The following is a 16941-nucleotide window of genomic DNA, read 5'->3' on the forward strand; positions in this document are numbered from 1 at the left end:
TGTCACGCAGATTGACGTATCACAGGCATACTCTTCTACCCTCTTATTTAGGTTCTATGATCAGAAATGCATATGAATATCATTTAAGTTCATAAGTATCAAATTAGATGACTTAAAACGATTCCCTTCAGCTTATAATACTATGAGAGGTAAGAAATGAACCTATCCACTGCATCAGTCCAAGATTAGTCTATATTCTAATATATATATATCAATGTCATTATAAGATAAATTACAGTAAAATAAAAGTCAGATTTAATGCACAGCTGTCAAACATACCATTTACTGCAAAATTCTCTAATTATTGGTTCTTTTTCATTTTGACTTGAGTTTTCATGTACCTTCTAAAATTTAAAAAAAAAAAAATGTATGCACAAAGAAGAATGAGTGATTCAATGCTCTTAAGAGAAAATCATCTAAAGAACTGAATAATCATAAACAGTATAATAGTGTGATGATTGACAGGACATCCAAGTATAACTGAGAGAAAACTTTGAGAAGATCATAAAAGTTTTGATCACTGGAATTTATCAAAGCAAAATAAGAGAGTATCAAAGCTGGAATTTGGAGACTATGAAATTAATAATCACAAGACCCTAGTTCACAGTCCAGTACTGTTACATAACAAGCATGTCGTTCTTTGTAAAACTCGGTTTTTTAATCTTTGAAACTCATTTGACTCAATCAGTATTTACTCTGGGGTGAATCCTGAGAACATAGGACATAACCTCAGGGAACTCAGAATCTTAGACCTGGCTGTTAATACTTTAATTCAGGCAGCAGACTAACAGAAATGAACACATTGTGCAGGAGTGGATAAGGGAAAGCAATGCTGAATGTAACAATACCTACTTCAGGGCTTTGGTTTAAGGATGAAAAGAGATAAGGCATATTGAAATATTGTGTATACTGAATGTTTCTCCCATCTGGTGGAGAAATTTCTGAATGTGTACTATTTGTCACAACCTCTTTTTTTTTTATTATACCACTGCTACTATAACTGGTTAAACTTATAATACCTTCACATGTGAACTTGATATAAATGTGTCTCTCTTGGTGCCCTAAGGTGAAGGTATTTTCTTCAGAAAGCCATTTAAAATAAGTAAGTAGTCCCTCAGCCTGGCCTGTGAGGATCAGGCTGAAACCAGCTCTCTGACATCCCCCAAGGGGTCCCAGACTGAGAAAGGGCACAGGCCAGGCCAAGGGACCCCACCGGTGCACAAATCTCTGTACTGGGCCTCTAGTATGCACAGAAGATCTTTGGTTAATCTCTTCCCTCCTTCCCGTCTGCCCCCTTCCCTCTGAGATTCATCCTGCTGTTCCATGTTTCCATGACTGTGGTTTCTGCTCCTGCATTGAGCATCTGCCCCCTGGTGGCCATTATATAATACATCACAGCTACCAGACAGTTGGCTGGTTGACCAGTCAGCAGGTCAACCAGTCGCTTAGGCTTTTATATATAGAGATTATGTAACTATATACTGGTGATTAATGACAACATTTAGGTTACTCAGTTCTCCTACTAAGAGAAGATAGGTAGACATATTCTCTGTTTACAGAACTGTTGGGAAATAACTACGGTATATGAAGCCTCCCAATTTCTTAGGCTTCTTATGAGCTGTAAAAGATTCCTTTATTTCCTGGGATCAAGAGTTAGACAATCAGGATATGGATGGCCATTCATTTTCTTGAATGTTTTTCTTCTTTGTTTCCCACTATTAAGTACCTTACAACTGGCATCAAGCCAAAAGAAAGAATTTTGAGCTTAGCAGACTGAGATTTAGATTAAAAAGAAAAATAAAAAAATTGCTAGGAAAGGAAAATTACTAAGTTAGTCTTATAAGTAAAGTAGGTGTATTGATTATCTCTATTCAGGTTCCCAGAGTGTCAAATAGAAATATGTTGTAAGTTAAATAGAACACAATTGCAATATCTCTGCATAAACCATGATCACAGCAATTAAATTTTCTTGCCAATCTACAGATATGTTTTCATGGACCTTTTGTATGGACCTTTTCATTTATATCAGCCATTATAATTTATAAATACATATGTATCTGTATGATTATTTGCAAAAATACATTTTATTTACTATCCTATTCTGATTGTAGGAACTATAACTATTATTGTTTGATCTATAGTTGTATTTCCAGTGTCTAGCATACTAAAAACAGGATAAATCATCATCTGTTCCTATCTATCCTTTCTCTTTTTTACTACTATATTTTCACAATATTGACATTATAAGAGTTATCATATTCTAAAGGCTGTTTTTTTTATCATTTAAAAATAAGATTACAGGGCTACCTCACACTCATTAGAAAGGCCACTATTTAAAAAATTAAAAAGGACTGAAGTGTTGGCAAAGATGTAGAGAAATTGGAACCATGGTACACACTTAATGGAAATATAAAAAGATGCGGCCACTGTGGAAAATGGTGCTGTGTTTCATATGAAAATTAAATATAGAATTACTATATGACCCAGCAATTCCACTCCTGGGTTAAACTTAAATGAACTTAAAACAGGATCTTGAAGACATTTGTACAACCATGTCCATAGCAACATTATTCATAGTAGCTAAAACATGGAAGCAACTCAAGTGTCAATCCACAGATATATGGCTAAACAAAGTGTATTCCATACACACAATGGAATCTTATCAGGCTCAAAAGAAAGGAAATTCTGACATATGCTAGAACATTAATGAACTCTTGGGACAATATGCTCAGTAAAATATATCAGTCACAAAAAGACAAATACTGTATGATTCCACTTACATAGGGTACCTAGACAGGCCAAAAGAGACAGAAAGTAAAGTTCATAGTTATCAGGAGCTGGGTGGAAGAGGAGGAAGAGAATGGGAGTTATTGTTTAATGAGTATAGAGTTTTACTTTTGTGAGATGCCAAGAGATCTGGTGGTGATGGTTGCACAACAAAATGAATGTGCTTAAATCACAAACTCTTAAAATATGTTTCAGTGGGTAAATTTCATGGCATGTATATTTTACTACAATAAAAAGTGAGGTTAAGCAAAAGCAGATTTTATATTATTACTAGAGGCCCGGTGCATGAAATTTGTGCACAGGTAGCGTCCAAAGGCATAGGCCTGGCCGGTGATCAGGGCTGATCAGGTTCCCGCCTCCTCCTTCCCTTACCACCCACACACCACCACCACATGGTTCCCCTGTCTCCTCGCCTCCTTCTTCTCTCACTATCTGCGTGCCACCCCTGGGCAGTTCCCCCACCTTCTCCTTCCTTCCTCCACTCCCTCAGCACCCCACGGGCATCCCCTGGTGGTCAGAGCACATCATAGCGAATGATCAAACTCCCGGTCTCATGGTTGAACTCCTGAGAGGACCTTTTGCTTGTAAGCCTTTTATATATTATATAGTTACAACAAAGAAATCTGTTCAGAATATCTGTCTGTCGTGGTTATTGCCTACCTTTTAAAATAATTTGAAACTCAAAGGGTCATACTGAATTTCCAAGTGTAAAGACCTCTTAAGCCACTAAAAGGAGCTTTTGAAAACTGAAAATGGAACTCCCATTTGACCCAGTAATCCCACTCCTAGGAATATATCCCAAGAAACTAGAAACACCAATCAGAAAGGATATATGCACCCCTATGTTCATAGCAGCACAATCTACAATAGCCAGAATTTGGAAACAGCCTAGGTGCCCGTCAGCAGATGATTGGATCCAAAAACTATGGTACATCTACACAATGGAATACTATGCTGCCATAAAAAAGAAGGAATTCTCATCATTTGCAGCAACCTGGATGGAATTGGAGAACATCATGCTGAGTGAAATAAGCCAATCAATGAAAGAGAAACACCACATGACCTCACTCATTTGTGGATAATAAAGAGCATTATAAACTGATGAACCAAAAGATAGATATAGAGACAGTAAAGCAACAAGCAGATTGTCAGATTACAGCGGGGAGGGGAGGAGGATCTGGGGGAGATAATAGATCAACCGAAGGACTTGTATACATGCATATAAGTACAACCAATGGACATAAAACTATGGGGAGGGAGGGGATATGGGGGAGGGAGGGGGGCAAAAAAAATCATTAAAATATGTAAAAAATAAAAAATAAAAAAATAAAAAAAATAATAATAATAAAAAATAAAATAAAAAAAAATAAAAGGAGCTTTTGAAAAATACCACTTTATCGTATTGAAGGAGAAGACCTCTCAGAAGTCCTGACGTTTGTATAAATGGGGTAATGCAGGACTCATCTTCTCTCAAGGGACTCACGTGCTTGTGCCCCACTTACTTCCACCCTCTAAAAGCACTGGAAGCATCTGAGAGCCATCTAAATACCTGGATTTTTTAAATTTTCCTAGGATCTCTGATAGGAATTACTATTTACAACATGATATTATGTCTTAGAAAAATAATTTTTGAAAGTATTTAAGACATTTTTGTATTTTTCATCAACAAAGCTGATAAATATGACAAGCAACAGATTAAACCATAATTGCACAAGTTGGTGTACTGTATATAAGGACCTCTGTGATGATTCTCACTAGATGAACACCAAAATATTTTAAAATCATTATTTTTTTTAAGAAAGGAAATTAGTAGACCCTTGGGAAGAATGTATTTGAAACTTAACACAAATTCATCTTCTGAGCTTAACCTTCTGTTACATGCACTTTGAGGCCAAAAAACAAGCAATAAAGTTAGTTTGTGTTGGTTACTAGATGATATTATATTTCTGAAAATTTATATTGGCTGTTATAGGGCAAGAACTAAAGTCAGGGAAGTGAGGCACTGATCTCAGAAGCTAAAAATTCAGTAATCAAGACAAGTTGTTTTAAAAATATGAAAATCAATGCAAAAATTCTATGATGAGGAATATATAAAAATTTTTGAAAAGACACAATAAATGTTCTCTTTCCCACACCACTTTTATATTCTTTGACTCTACTGTGACTAGCACAACATTAAGTGTTGGTCTTAAACTACCTTTCTAAGGACATTAGTATAACAAACAGCACAGGGAGATAAAGATAGGATCTCCCTCTGGATCAGAAAGGAGATTTCCTGACAAGGATAATAAAAATAATGTATTGAAAGTTATGGATCCCCCACATGACCATTCCTATTTTTTTTAAGTTAAAGGATGTTTGAAGTTGGGTGAAATGAAGAATTGGCTTCCCATGGTGCCACAAAATGAAGAGAAGAATCTTAGGAGTAATTAATCCTTAATGATCCAATGTGTTTACTAGGACTGTACTTGACTTTTAAATAAATTATACAGTATGTGTAAGAGTATAAAACCTTTGTTAATATTTACAACACGCACACACAAGTAATGTCTTCCTTTGGGGCAAATATTAGGCAGGTTTGCTAAGTCTGCTTTTATATTATTGGAGTTTCTTAAGTTTGACTCCCTCAGCATGACACAAAGTCACTGCATCTAGTGTTCACCTGTGATAGTTCACATTGCTTTGTGATTCTCAGGGGCACCTTATGCAAGGTGAACTGATTTGACCATGAAACTCATGATGTTTGCTGTGTTTAAATTTAATAAAGTCCTTTGTCTCTGCCCCTATGGTCTCATATATTTTGGGGGTTTGGTTTTTGTTTTGTTTGTGTTTTGTTTTAGCCAGTGTATATAAACTCTGTGGCAGGATAACTTACTAGCTTCTAAATAAGGCAAAATCTAAAATCTTAATAGTTGTTGACAATATTATTTTTTATTTCTTTGTTTCTCCTCAATTTCCTCAAAGGCTAATAAAAATCTGGGAAATTTCTGTATGCTACAATATAGAGGCATTTCATCTGATACAGTCCACTTATGCCAAAATAGTTAATGTTTTAAATAGCTTCATGCATTCTTAATGCGTCAAGGTCCTCAGATATATTTTCCTCACAAAATTTTACACTAAATACTAAATTATGCATTGATGGAGTTGATGAAAATCATTGTATATTTCAAATACTTTCTCTGTTTGCACTCAGCATTTCAGAAATAGATGCTCAAAATGCAGAAATAGTTCTATTTTCAGAAGATGAAATATGTTTATAAACACACCTCTCCATAAATATATAACTTCTTTATGCTGAATTTAAATCTAATTTTGTGACAGCTGTAAAAATGGCTACCTCTCAGAGAAAAGCAAAGAAATCAAATTTCTGCTATTCTCTGGGAAGTTACAATGCTAACTAAAGTATTGTTCTGAATTTTAAACAACAACATTTCCGCCTCTAGTGAGGTTCCTGAGAAAATTCAATTCTTAGAATATGTTTATAGATCCGCTTTCATGGTGACAAATTCTGAAATAATTTCCAAACGTCAGTAGTAGTAAAAGGAGGGGCGGAACTGAACACGGAATATATTTGTTCACAAACATCTAAGGCAGAAAAAAAGATACTGCTATCAACACTAACCAAACCAAGAAGACAAAAATGGGGAAAAATAATTTTTGTTTAAATCAATCTGCCGAAAGAAAAGCTGACATTACTGATTCCGCGATGAGAAGAGAGGCAGGAACAAGAACAAGAACGGGGCATTTGTGGATCTGTAAGCTGCAGATCCCCTCCCCCACCTGCCCCCGCACTGATTTTTTCTATTTTTTTTTTTTTTTAATTTTACTTAAGAGGTGACAAAAGAGAACAATAAATTAAGTTGAACACCATCCCTTTCAGTTGACTTTGGCCAAGCTCATAGTTTTCAAATGCAAATTACCCAATTTCATTCTTTCTTCTTCCTCACCTACTATAGTAACTAAATTTATTTATTTTTAATTTCATTTGTTGGGGTGACATTAATATATTTTCTTAAATGTTGAATCCAATAAATAAGAATGGCTAAGTTACACAATACTTTCAGTCATATAACTGTTATAATCATTTTCACATTTTCTTTTACTACTATTTTTATTCCTTTTCCATCTTTATTTTTAACTTTCACTCCATGGGTTTTATGTTGAAAGTAGTTTAAACTAGGAAGGATTCTTAAGTTTATAGTTGGTAGAAGAATGTCTTTGTATGAAACAAACTAATTTTCTCAGGACCTGTGTATCTATAGCATACAAAGGAAAAATGAACTATAACTTGTAATATTTACTTTGTTAATCTAAAATTAAATTTAGCTACATTTTAGAAAGATTCATGGACACAAATTATCTCCCTACAATTGAATTTTATCTTTATTACTAGGGATTGCTGGGGAAGGGAATCATAAAAATGTCCCCATTGAATAATCGACTCCCCTATGCCATACAATATCTGTTAATCTCTGACCATTACCAAGAAATTCTCTCTTTAATCTTTAAAGTAATCATCTTTACTATAATTCAAGAACAATATGCTTTGTTCAGGGGAAGGATGTTGAATCAAAACAGACCATGCACTGAAGATGCTAAAATTATGGAGAAGGAAAGAGAGTCCCACAAGGAATCTAACGATGGTCTTTCTAATAAAATGTTCCAGAGCCAACTGCAGCATGTTCCTAACTAAACTAAACTATTTACTAAGGTAGATATCAACAGCCATTCAATTTTTCTCACTACAGGGAATTTTACTCTATCCTCTGAGCATTCGCAGTATCCCAGGGAATGGATCTTAGTTTGTCTTAATTAGCAATGGTGGGTTCACTCCCCTTTTACAAGCAATTGGGATTGTCTTTCCATAAATTCAGAGTGTTATAAATAGGAAACATTACTCTAATTGGACATTTATAAAAGTTCTAGAATTTCACAAAGATGTTATAAAAATGGTTCTAGTTTACTAAGTTTAATCCCCATTCACCATAAATTTTGGCAAGATTTAACCTCCATTAGCCTCATTAGATACTCATAATAAGAAAATCCTAATACCTAAATGGCAAGCTTTTATAAAGGTAAAATGAGATAATTCTTATATAATCCATAGAACTATCCTTAGAACATGGTAAGGACTTAATAAACATTAATTATTATTACTCTTGAGTTGGTATCATAGACTAACTGCATGTGATGTTCAAAAATTCATATGTTGAAGTATAATGGTGCCTTAATCTTAGACTTCCCAGCCTCCAGAATTGTCAGAAATAAATTTCTGTTGTTTATAAGCTACCCATTCTATGTTATTTTGTTCCAGTAGTATGAAGGGATGATGCAGATGGCAAATAGAAACTTCCCTCAATGATCCTCCATTTCTCTGCAAATTCTTTTTGTGTATGCAAAAATGGAGGACAAACTTTCTGCCTATTGCTGATGGTCTCTAATTTATGATGAATATGTTGAGATGAACAGCATTTGCAATATTGTCCAAAGAAAACAGGTTTACTATCTTAAAAAACCTTTCAAATATACTTAATGGCTTACACCTGCCTAGAGAATAAGTTTTAAGCTCTTTATTCTGCTTAAAAACTCTCCAAAAGATGATTTTAACAGATCTTCTCAGTTGAAATTATATTATCCCCTCTCTACCCAAAGTAAACTCACTTTTAGTTTTCCCAAGTTATACAAACAGCTATAAACATTAAATAAATGACTATAGACATTATATATGACTAAGTACATTTGTTCCCTAAACCTAGAAAGTACTTTCTCCATAATTACTCATTAAAATATTTTGAAATTTGAAAAAGTGTTTAGTAAAGAGAAAAAAAATATACAAACATGAAAAGATAATTCTTAATACATTTTGAGTTAAAATAAAGTAGAAAACAAGACAGTCACTTGACAATAGGTTGTTTTAAGATTAAGACTTCTGTTTGGTTGATTGGTTATGTTTAATTTAAGAGAAAAAAGAGGTCTGAGGAGAGGAGAGAATGGGGTAGCAGGATTATGGGGGGAAGGACATCTGTAATACTTTCAACAATAAAGATTTAAAAACAAAAATGCTAGCCGAAACCAGTTTGGCTCAGTGGTAGAGCGTCGGTCTGTGGACTGAAAGGTCCCAGGTTCGATTCCGGTCAAGGGCATGTACGTTGGCTGTGGGCACATCCCCGGTAGGGGGTGTGCAAGAGGCAGCTGGTCGATGTTTCTCTCTCATTGACATTTCTAGCTCTCTATCCCTCTCCCTTCCTCTCTGTAAAAAATCTATAAAATATATTAAAAAAAAAATAATAATAAATAAATAAATAAATAAAAACAAAAATGCTAAAACATCTGTATAGGCTAAGACTAAAGAAAAAAATACAAAAAAAAAGTTTCATAATCAAAACAGCGGGAAAGAGAGCATAATACAGATGGTATTAGAGCCAAATTGCTTGATTTCAAATCCTAGCTCTACCTTTTACTAACCCTGGGAAATGTTCTTAACCTTGTTTAAGAAAACAAGGAATCTAGGTAGAATGAGTATAGATGATTAAATTACAATGTATCTTCTTTGTGACATAGAACATACAGAATTTTTCATTCTGCTTAGTAAATTTATTTTTCCACCTCAAATTATTTTCTTTTACTTTGTCAGACTATGAACTAGTATTTTTCAGATGTGAAAAATTTTCCCATATGAATTAAAATAAAGTAAAATGCTGATTCTATCAAGCATCAAAAAATGCAGAACTTTACGCTTGTGTATAAACCTTGCTCTTGGTTTCATCTTATCCTTCTGTTATTTTCTTTTAACATAGATATCCCTATTTGCATTTAACTTATTTGCTATTTGTATCATGTTTTCATGCTGCATCAACTGACATTTTATGTTAGCTATAAGTTACATATAAATATGCAATAAGTGACCTTAATATTTTATTTAGAATGCTATAGTATCCTCAAATATAAGGGTCAATAAATAAAGACAAAATTGCTTGGTCAAAACCATAAGGAATTAGTAAAATAAATATGAAAATAACAAAAATGACAAAATAGTTATTTTTCAAGATTTCATTTTTAAGAGTTACTGCCAGTTTTACACACATAATAATTATGTAATAAAAATAAAATTATTTGTTCTTTGGGGTCAGATCCATAATTGGAAAAATAAGGTTAAGAAAACTGTAGAAAAATTTTAGATTTCAAGCACATACAGTAAAAGACCAAAAATTAGAGTTAGTAAAGGCATACAAGTTTAAACACTGGATTTTGTCATCTATTATTAACTGTATGGAAGATCTTTCATCATTGAATGTCTCAACCACACATACCTTTAACATATCTTATCTAGATTAGTAGTAACCAATCAAACTTCATAGAGGAGAAAGAGCTCAAGATTAAATGTATACAGTGTTTTTGCAGAATAATTCTTATAAAAATTCTTATTATTGTGCTTTCTTAGCACACAAAAATAAGGACTTCTGACATGGCAATAGTCCATTAGAATATGTGTCACATAACATTATCCAATGTCTTTGGTGCACTACCATCCTCTTCCTCCATTCATTTATCCTAAATTATTTTTCCTTATCTTTAGACTGGTGGCTTTACAAAGAGCAACAGAATACCAGATGGTCATTATTGTGGTTCACTGAGTTTATGTCCTAGCAGGAAGTTAGAAGATTGCTTTTCAAGGTTCTTATCACGCATTGAGCACTCTATTTCACCACAGGGAATTCTGAAGCTGTCAATATATTTTTGGCTAAGCATGCCCCAAAATTTTTCATTTAAGTCATGGTCCCACATAATCATTTGAATAAAAGATAACATAATTTTTATGTTTACACATTTTACAAGTTTGGTCTAGTATAGAAAATCTCACAATAGAAGTTTCATTTTTCACTTTGCAGCTTATTAATATGTTTAATCACTATAAGGGAATGAGCCGAACATGACATTGAGTTATGTGTTTGGGTTTTCAATTCAAAATCAGTTTCCAGTTTTCTTCATTTTTAATTATTTTTACTTGGCTTTTATCAATAACCAGATCTATTATTAATGTAGTATCATATCTGTGGATATCAAATCTCAGCATTTATACATGCATAAGTGTGTGGTCAGTACATATACACAGAATAAATGGCATTTTCTGTTTTCTAATGCCTTTTGAGATGGCTTCCAGAGACCTAAGCATGGGAACACATAAACACAGTGAACATCTTTTCACCAGCCCCTTTCACCAGTTTAATCAATTTTTTTCCAAAGTGCACTTTTTTTTAACACACTTTGCTAGGTCTTCTGATTGGTTATTTGTTTTGCCTTTAACCTTTGATCAGAAGTCACTACCTCTTTGGAGGACTTTTGGTATAATTTTCATATAGAGAACATCTAGCTAAACCTCCCCCTCTTTCCCCTTTCCCACCATTGCCTTTAACTGCACATCCCAATTCCATGTTTCGGTATCATGCTTTGATCCTGAATCACTGATAGAGATTTAAAGGAGGAGAATAATATTATGTTTTGACTATACAAGCTGCTGCTATTTTTTCCATTAGCTATTTTCTTTATCATATTGCAGTAGAAGGCAGACTCATTCCCAAGAATAAAACATAGAAGACCCTTTCACTCTTCACTGCTCATTTACATAACTGCAATTCCTTTGCTTTGTCAGAGACAACAGTTCACTTATTAGCCCTTTTGCTTGTCTGTACTGTCAATCGTTTGCTTTAGATGGCACCAGCTGACTAGGACATCTACACCACTAACATCCAAGCCTTCCCCCCGTCAGCATCTCACCTGTCAGATCAAAATAAATGTCAATATTTTACATTATACACATCAATGATTTGTGCTATCCTAAAACCTTACATAGAGCACAAGATCTTTACTTTTAAAGTTATCAAATCATCCGAGGAAATATAACACCTTTCGAATATTTTTTTCTAATTTATCTAAAATAATCCTAATACAAGCTTAAATTATTTTTGATTGACTCCTTAAATCTTAAAATGTTAATTCTTCCAGTCAAACAGCATGACGTGTGTGTGTGTGTGTGTGTGTGTGTGTGTGTGTGTGTGGTGTGTGTACACCCAGATTTAGCTGCACTGATAATACTATAATGTCTGTGTAACTTTTACACTTAACTTTATTAGTTTGCTCTGAGATGTGTATATCAAATGCCATTCTTACTACAAATAACATTATGAATTTCAGACTGTTTAACCTAGGAGAGCATATTCATTTTACACTGCCTGCCAACTGTTCTTATTGAGTCAACAGTGTTGGGAGCAATGGGATGAAGAGGACTCTGAGGCCACATGAAAGTTCAGTGGCAGCCCATGTCACGTGTATGTCTACTGAAGGAGGGATACAGAAAAGGCACGTGTGCCCCGCGTTTCCATTCTAGACCGAGAGCACAGGATTTGGTTTCACTTTCTGTTGAATATTCTTCAGCCCAGCATCAGGCAGTTAGCTGCCTTTTACCAATAATAGCAGATGGTGTTGATGAAATTCATCTTGCCTATGAATGAACACAAAAGCCCTTTGCTCCATACCCTCTAGGGTGACGTGGCATTCATTTTTCTTAATTAAACTATCATTGTTAGGAAGCATCCAAAGAACTCCCTGAGAGACAAGAGTTTCATCAAGGAGAGACTCTCTGTAAAGTCTAAGGAGAGCAATAAGGACATCATTGCAGGGTAATCAGCCTCCTGTGAGATTATAAAACAAAGAATCTGCATGCTATCAAATGGCAAAGAACAGAGGAGGGAAGCCGTGGCCTGAACAGTCTCTCTCCTCATTTCTTTCAGGATGAATGGCAACGACACAAAAATCAGAATGCACTTTTCCTCCATGGTTTCATTTTTGAAAATGATCAGTGGGAGATAAACTGCTCCTTAAAAAAATAGATCATGTGCTTTATTAAGTGGGCCTTTATATACTCTACCTTAGCCAGGGAATATAGTAGCACTGGAACTGTTTTGAGGTTAGAAAGGAAAATGATGGCTTCATTGAAAATGCTCTTGTTCTATATAGTTTGTGTTTTTAGCAAGACCTCTCTGTGAGTTTCTCTTAAAACACTGTCCCTAACCGAATTTCCTTCCACTCAACTGATAGAGTCTATGATTTTCCTTATCAAGGTGGCTAACACACTACACATTCTGATATTAAAGCAATTATCATATATTAGTTTAATTATATGATTACATTATGATGAGCCACAGTAGAATTTGGTTTTTAAAGGCAAAACTTGTTTCTGAATCATGTTTTGATCCTTGGTACAAAGAATAATGCTTTGCACATCGCAGGTCCTTAATAAATATATTCTGATGAGTAAATGTATTCATTAGTATTACTGCTAAGGAGAAGAAAATGCAAATTTGACAGATGAAGTTGAAGTGGCAGAATTTTCAAAAACAGTAGGTGCCACTTTATTTTAGATTTTTTTTAACCATAGAAGTTAGAATAGAAGTCAAAGAGTCAAAGGAAGTAATTCTGAAGGTACTTGAGGGTGATGGGTAGGGAAGTTGAGTATATGGCAAAATCAAACAAAATATCAACAATAACTGAGAATGAAATGTTTTAGGTTTAGAGGCGGATATAAGAATAATTGATTTTGATGCAGTTTTTGTTGTAATTCTTTTCTCTCAGAAGGAGATGGTAACAAGTGCTAAAGAAAATTAGGAAGATAGAGTGCCATAAATAATAACTTAATATGTTCCTGGCCCTTTACCTACACTATCATCTTGAACTCTAACAGTAGTGCAACTTTTGGTATTTCTATATTTTCATCTTATTACAGCTAAAGAAATAATATCCAAAATAACAATAATTTTTGCTCAAAGGCCATAGTCAATATGTGAAAGAATTAGTATTTAGACTCATCTTTCCTATTAAACAGGCTCTAAACTGAGAGAGAGAAGAAGCCCCATAACAGAATTTAATTTTTAGATAGAATTAAAACTGCTCCATTGAAACAGCTTACTAGTACAAATGTTTCCTGGTTTTAACTATCTTAAGTCCTTTTGACAAAGGGAGTTTTACACTTAAAAAAAAAACAAACTTGAATATATGTATTTTGGCTGATTCGTATATACCAGCACCATTTCCTCTCATAATAAAATTCTTTTGAAGAGAGGTGCTAATTATTTTGGTGAAGTGCCAAAGTGGTAGCAAGCTCAGGCTTTGAATGGGTTCAAATCTGACATCGCCATCCTACCCAATTCACCATTGGCAGAGATTTCTTCCTTGGACTCTAACAGTTCTGCACATCTTTGTACCAGACTGCCTCTTCAGAGATGTTTGTATAGCAAATAGACACAAAGAAAAAAAATAGTGTCTTCCACCAGATGGAAGGACAAGTTTGCTTACAAGCTTGAGAGAGAGAGGTAAGACCTCTCTCCAGAGCAAAGGGCAGGTGTGGCATTTGTAAAGGATTACATTTCCCTAACTCAGTGGTCGGCAAACTCATTAGTCAACAGAGCCAAATATCAATGGTACAACGATTGAAATTTCTTTTGAGAGACACATTTTTTAAGCTTAAACTTCTTCTAACACCACTTCTCCATAATAGACTCGCCCAGGCTGTGGTATTTTGTGGAAGAGCCACACTCAAGGGGCCAAAGAGACGCATGTGGCTCATGAGCCCCAGTTTGCCGACCACGGACCTAAGTTCATGATTCCTCTCTGATAATGCCACCAACTACATGTGGAAACATCTCCCATTCTTCTTCTCATTTTATGAGAATCTGGCTTGCAGAGCTGACACAAATGGCGATACACTAGGTCCTAACACCTCGATGAATAATGAACTTCCTTTGTTTCTGACCCAAATGCCTTGTGCCTTCTATGACTATTCAAGTAACTGTGGCAGACAAACTTGTTAACTTGCAAGTTAAGTAAAAATCTCATACTCTTCATAGTTTTTGACATGTACTGAGCAATCTTGAACCTCGGTTCCCTATTGTTATGAAATTGAAAAGTGATTATGCTTATAATATCTTAGTACCCTAGAAGTGCACAAATAAATGGTAGCTAATAGTGGTCAGAGAAATATCACCAGCAGCAGAAACAGCGGTAGTAACAGTGTCACAGTAGCAGTGGTAGCATTACCATAAGTAGCAGCAGCATTGAAGGAAGACTTAACATTTAAAGAATGTCATACACGGCAGATATTTTACAAAGAGGCAGATATAGATATCTTATGTAATCCTCAGAACGAATGAACGGGTGGTGGTGGTGGTTTTCTCCCACTGGTTAAAAGAGATAAATCTGAGATAAAGCTCACAGGGTTGATGATTTGCATATCACTCACATGGTAATGGTCAAAGCCGGTATAAGAAGTTAGCTGTGTCTGATTTCCAAGGGTTTCTCTTGCATGCATTTGTGGTGACATGTTTAATGAAGAGTAAACTACAAAGTAATTTAGATGAGAAGTTGAACATTCCTACATCCCATCTGCAGAGGAATTACAAAAGCTTATCAAAAGCTAAATGAGATATTCTTTTGTTGGAAAATATGAAGCCCAGAGAGAAAACAGCATTGTGCCTAGTATTTCTATGGACACAATTCATCCATGAATTCAGCTAATGTTGAACTTGTTCTATCCTCTAGTCTCTGTACTTTGAATCTTTGTCCATCCTATATAATAGAAGGCTAATATGCAAACTGTCCCCTCTGGAGAGTTTGACTGCTTGCTATGATGTGCAGTGACCACCAGGGGGCGATACAAAATGAAGGGAGGCCCCGTGAGCAGGCAGCCAGCCAGCAGCTGGGGAAGGAAAGCCCAGATCAGCCCTGATGGCCAGCTAGGCCTAGGGATCCTACCTGAGCACAGGGCCTCTAATATTATTATATTATTGTATTTTCCCTATAATCAAATAATGTTCATCAGTATTGGTAAGAAACTATACAGCATTCTTAATGTCATAATTTCCTATGCAAAGTTCTCTACCGAAATCTTTAAAAGACTGACAAATCCAGTCAATATTTCAAAATTTAAAAAAGAAAAAAACATGACGAAAGTCTAATTATATTTCTAAACATAATGAGCTCCATATTCTTCTAATATAAATATGAAGACACATATACACAATGTATTATACAGAAATATGTATATAGTATGTAAATATAAACGTATTTACTGTCCCATTTTAAAAATAAAGTATTTCCTTAGCATTTTTCCCCCTAAACTTTTCATGTAGTATATAATATGTATATATAGTTTTTAAGCTTCAAACATTATAAAAGAAACAATCACGTTTTGCAAATATACTCTCTGACCGCCACTCTTCCTTTATAGAATGCTGTTATTGTGTCAAATATTCAATCAGCATAAAAACTAAGACTGTATTTCTCCATTTCTCCTTACCTCGGCAGATGGGTACAGGGAAATCCCAGGAGGCTGTGTTCACTGTGTTGGCTATGCACGTGAGTTGAGGGTGGCCGTCCAGGATATATCCAGTTACACAGCTGTAGCGGATCTTGTCCCCGACGTCGAACCTTGTACCATATAACACTCCTTTGGGAGGGACTCCTGGGTTCCCACAGGAGCTGCTCTGTAATTCTGTGGAAGACAGGGAAAGGAGAGCGTACAGTTATTTTAATACACATTTTAATGTTTTAGATTCGTCAGAATATAATAGTAGATCAAGATGTATCCTATGCTTTTAAGAGGAGTCACACAAAAGAAGTATTTCATTTGAATAAAAGGAACAGAGAAAACTGGGAAGGGAACGAAATTTTGTTGAACAAATGTCATCTTCATGAAAAAAAGTGTAGATATTTTATATTGCTTAATCTTTATAGTAATGCTAAAATCAGTATTACTCATATTGTACATATAATTAAAACGAAGTAATACTTTGCTTCTTTAATGTTTATTAACTAATAATAATCAAGTAAAATTACTCTCTCTCCTTACTCTGAGACTTGTACTTAAGCCTAAACCATGAGCATTCATCTGAAAAAAAAAAATACACATATGGGCGGGAATTTTTTTTTCACTTGAAAATATAGTGCAGTACAAATGAACACACCTTTGAAGCTAGAGATTGGGCTAGAATCCCAGCTCTGTTATTTGTTTAACCTTGAAATATAATAAGTATATAAAATTGTGACGTTCTGCCGAAACCTGTTTGGCTCAGTGGATAGAGCGTCAGCCTGCGGACTGAA

The 16941-nt window shown here is 34.8% G+C and overlaps 1 protein-coding gene across 1 annotated transcript in view; it reads right to left on the reverse strand.

The window, feature by feature from the left end:
* The window catches only part of CSMD3 (CUB and Sushi multiple domains 3), a 779390-nt gene that overhangs the window by 599641 nt on the left and 162808 nt on the right, over window positions 1-16941 (reverse strand). The window contains exon 4 of the mRNA XM_036436812.2: window positions 16139-16333. Coding sequence (XP_036292705.1) covers window positions 16139-16333 — 195 coding nt within the window. The remainder of the gene's footprint in view (window positions 1-16138; window positions 16334-16941) is intronic.

The sequence above is a fragment of the Pipistrellus kuhlii genome, unplaced genomic scaffold (genome assembly GCF_014108245.1).
Source record: "Pipistrellus kuhlii isolate mPipKuh1 unplaced genomic scaffold, mPipKuh1.p scaffold_m20_p_14, whole genome shotgun sequence".
In the NCBI taxonomy this organism is placed as follows: Eukaryota; Metazoa; Chordata; class Mammalia; order Chiroptera; family Vespertilionidae; genus Pipistrellus; species Pipistrellus kuhlii.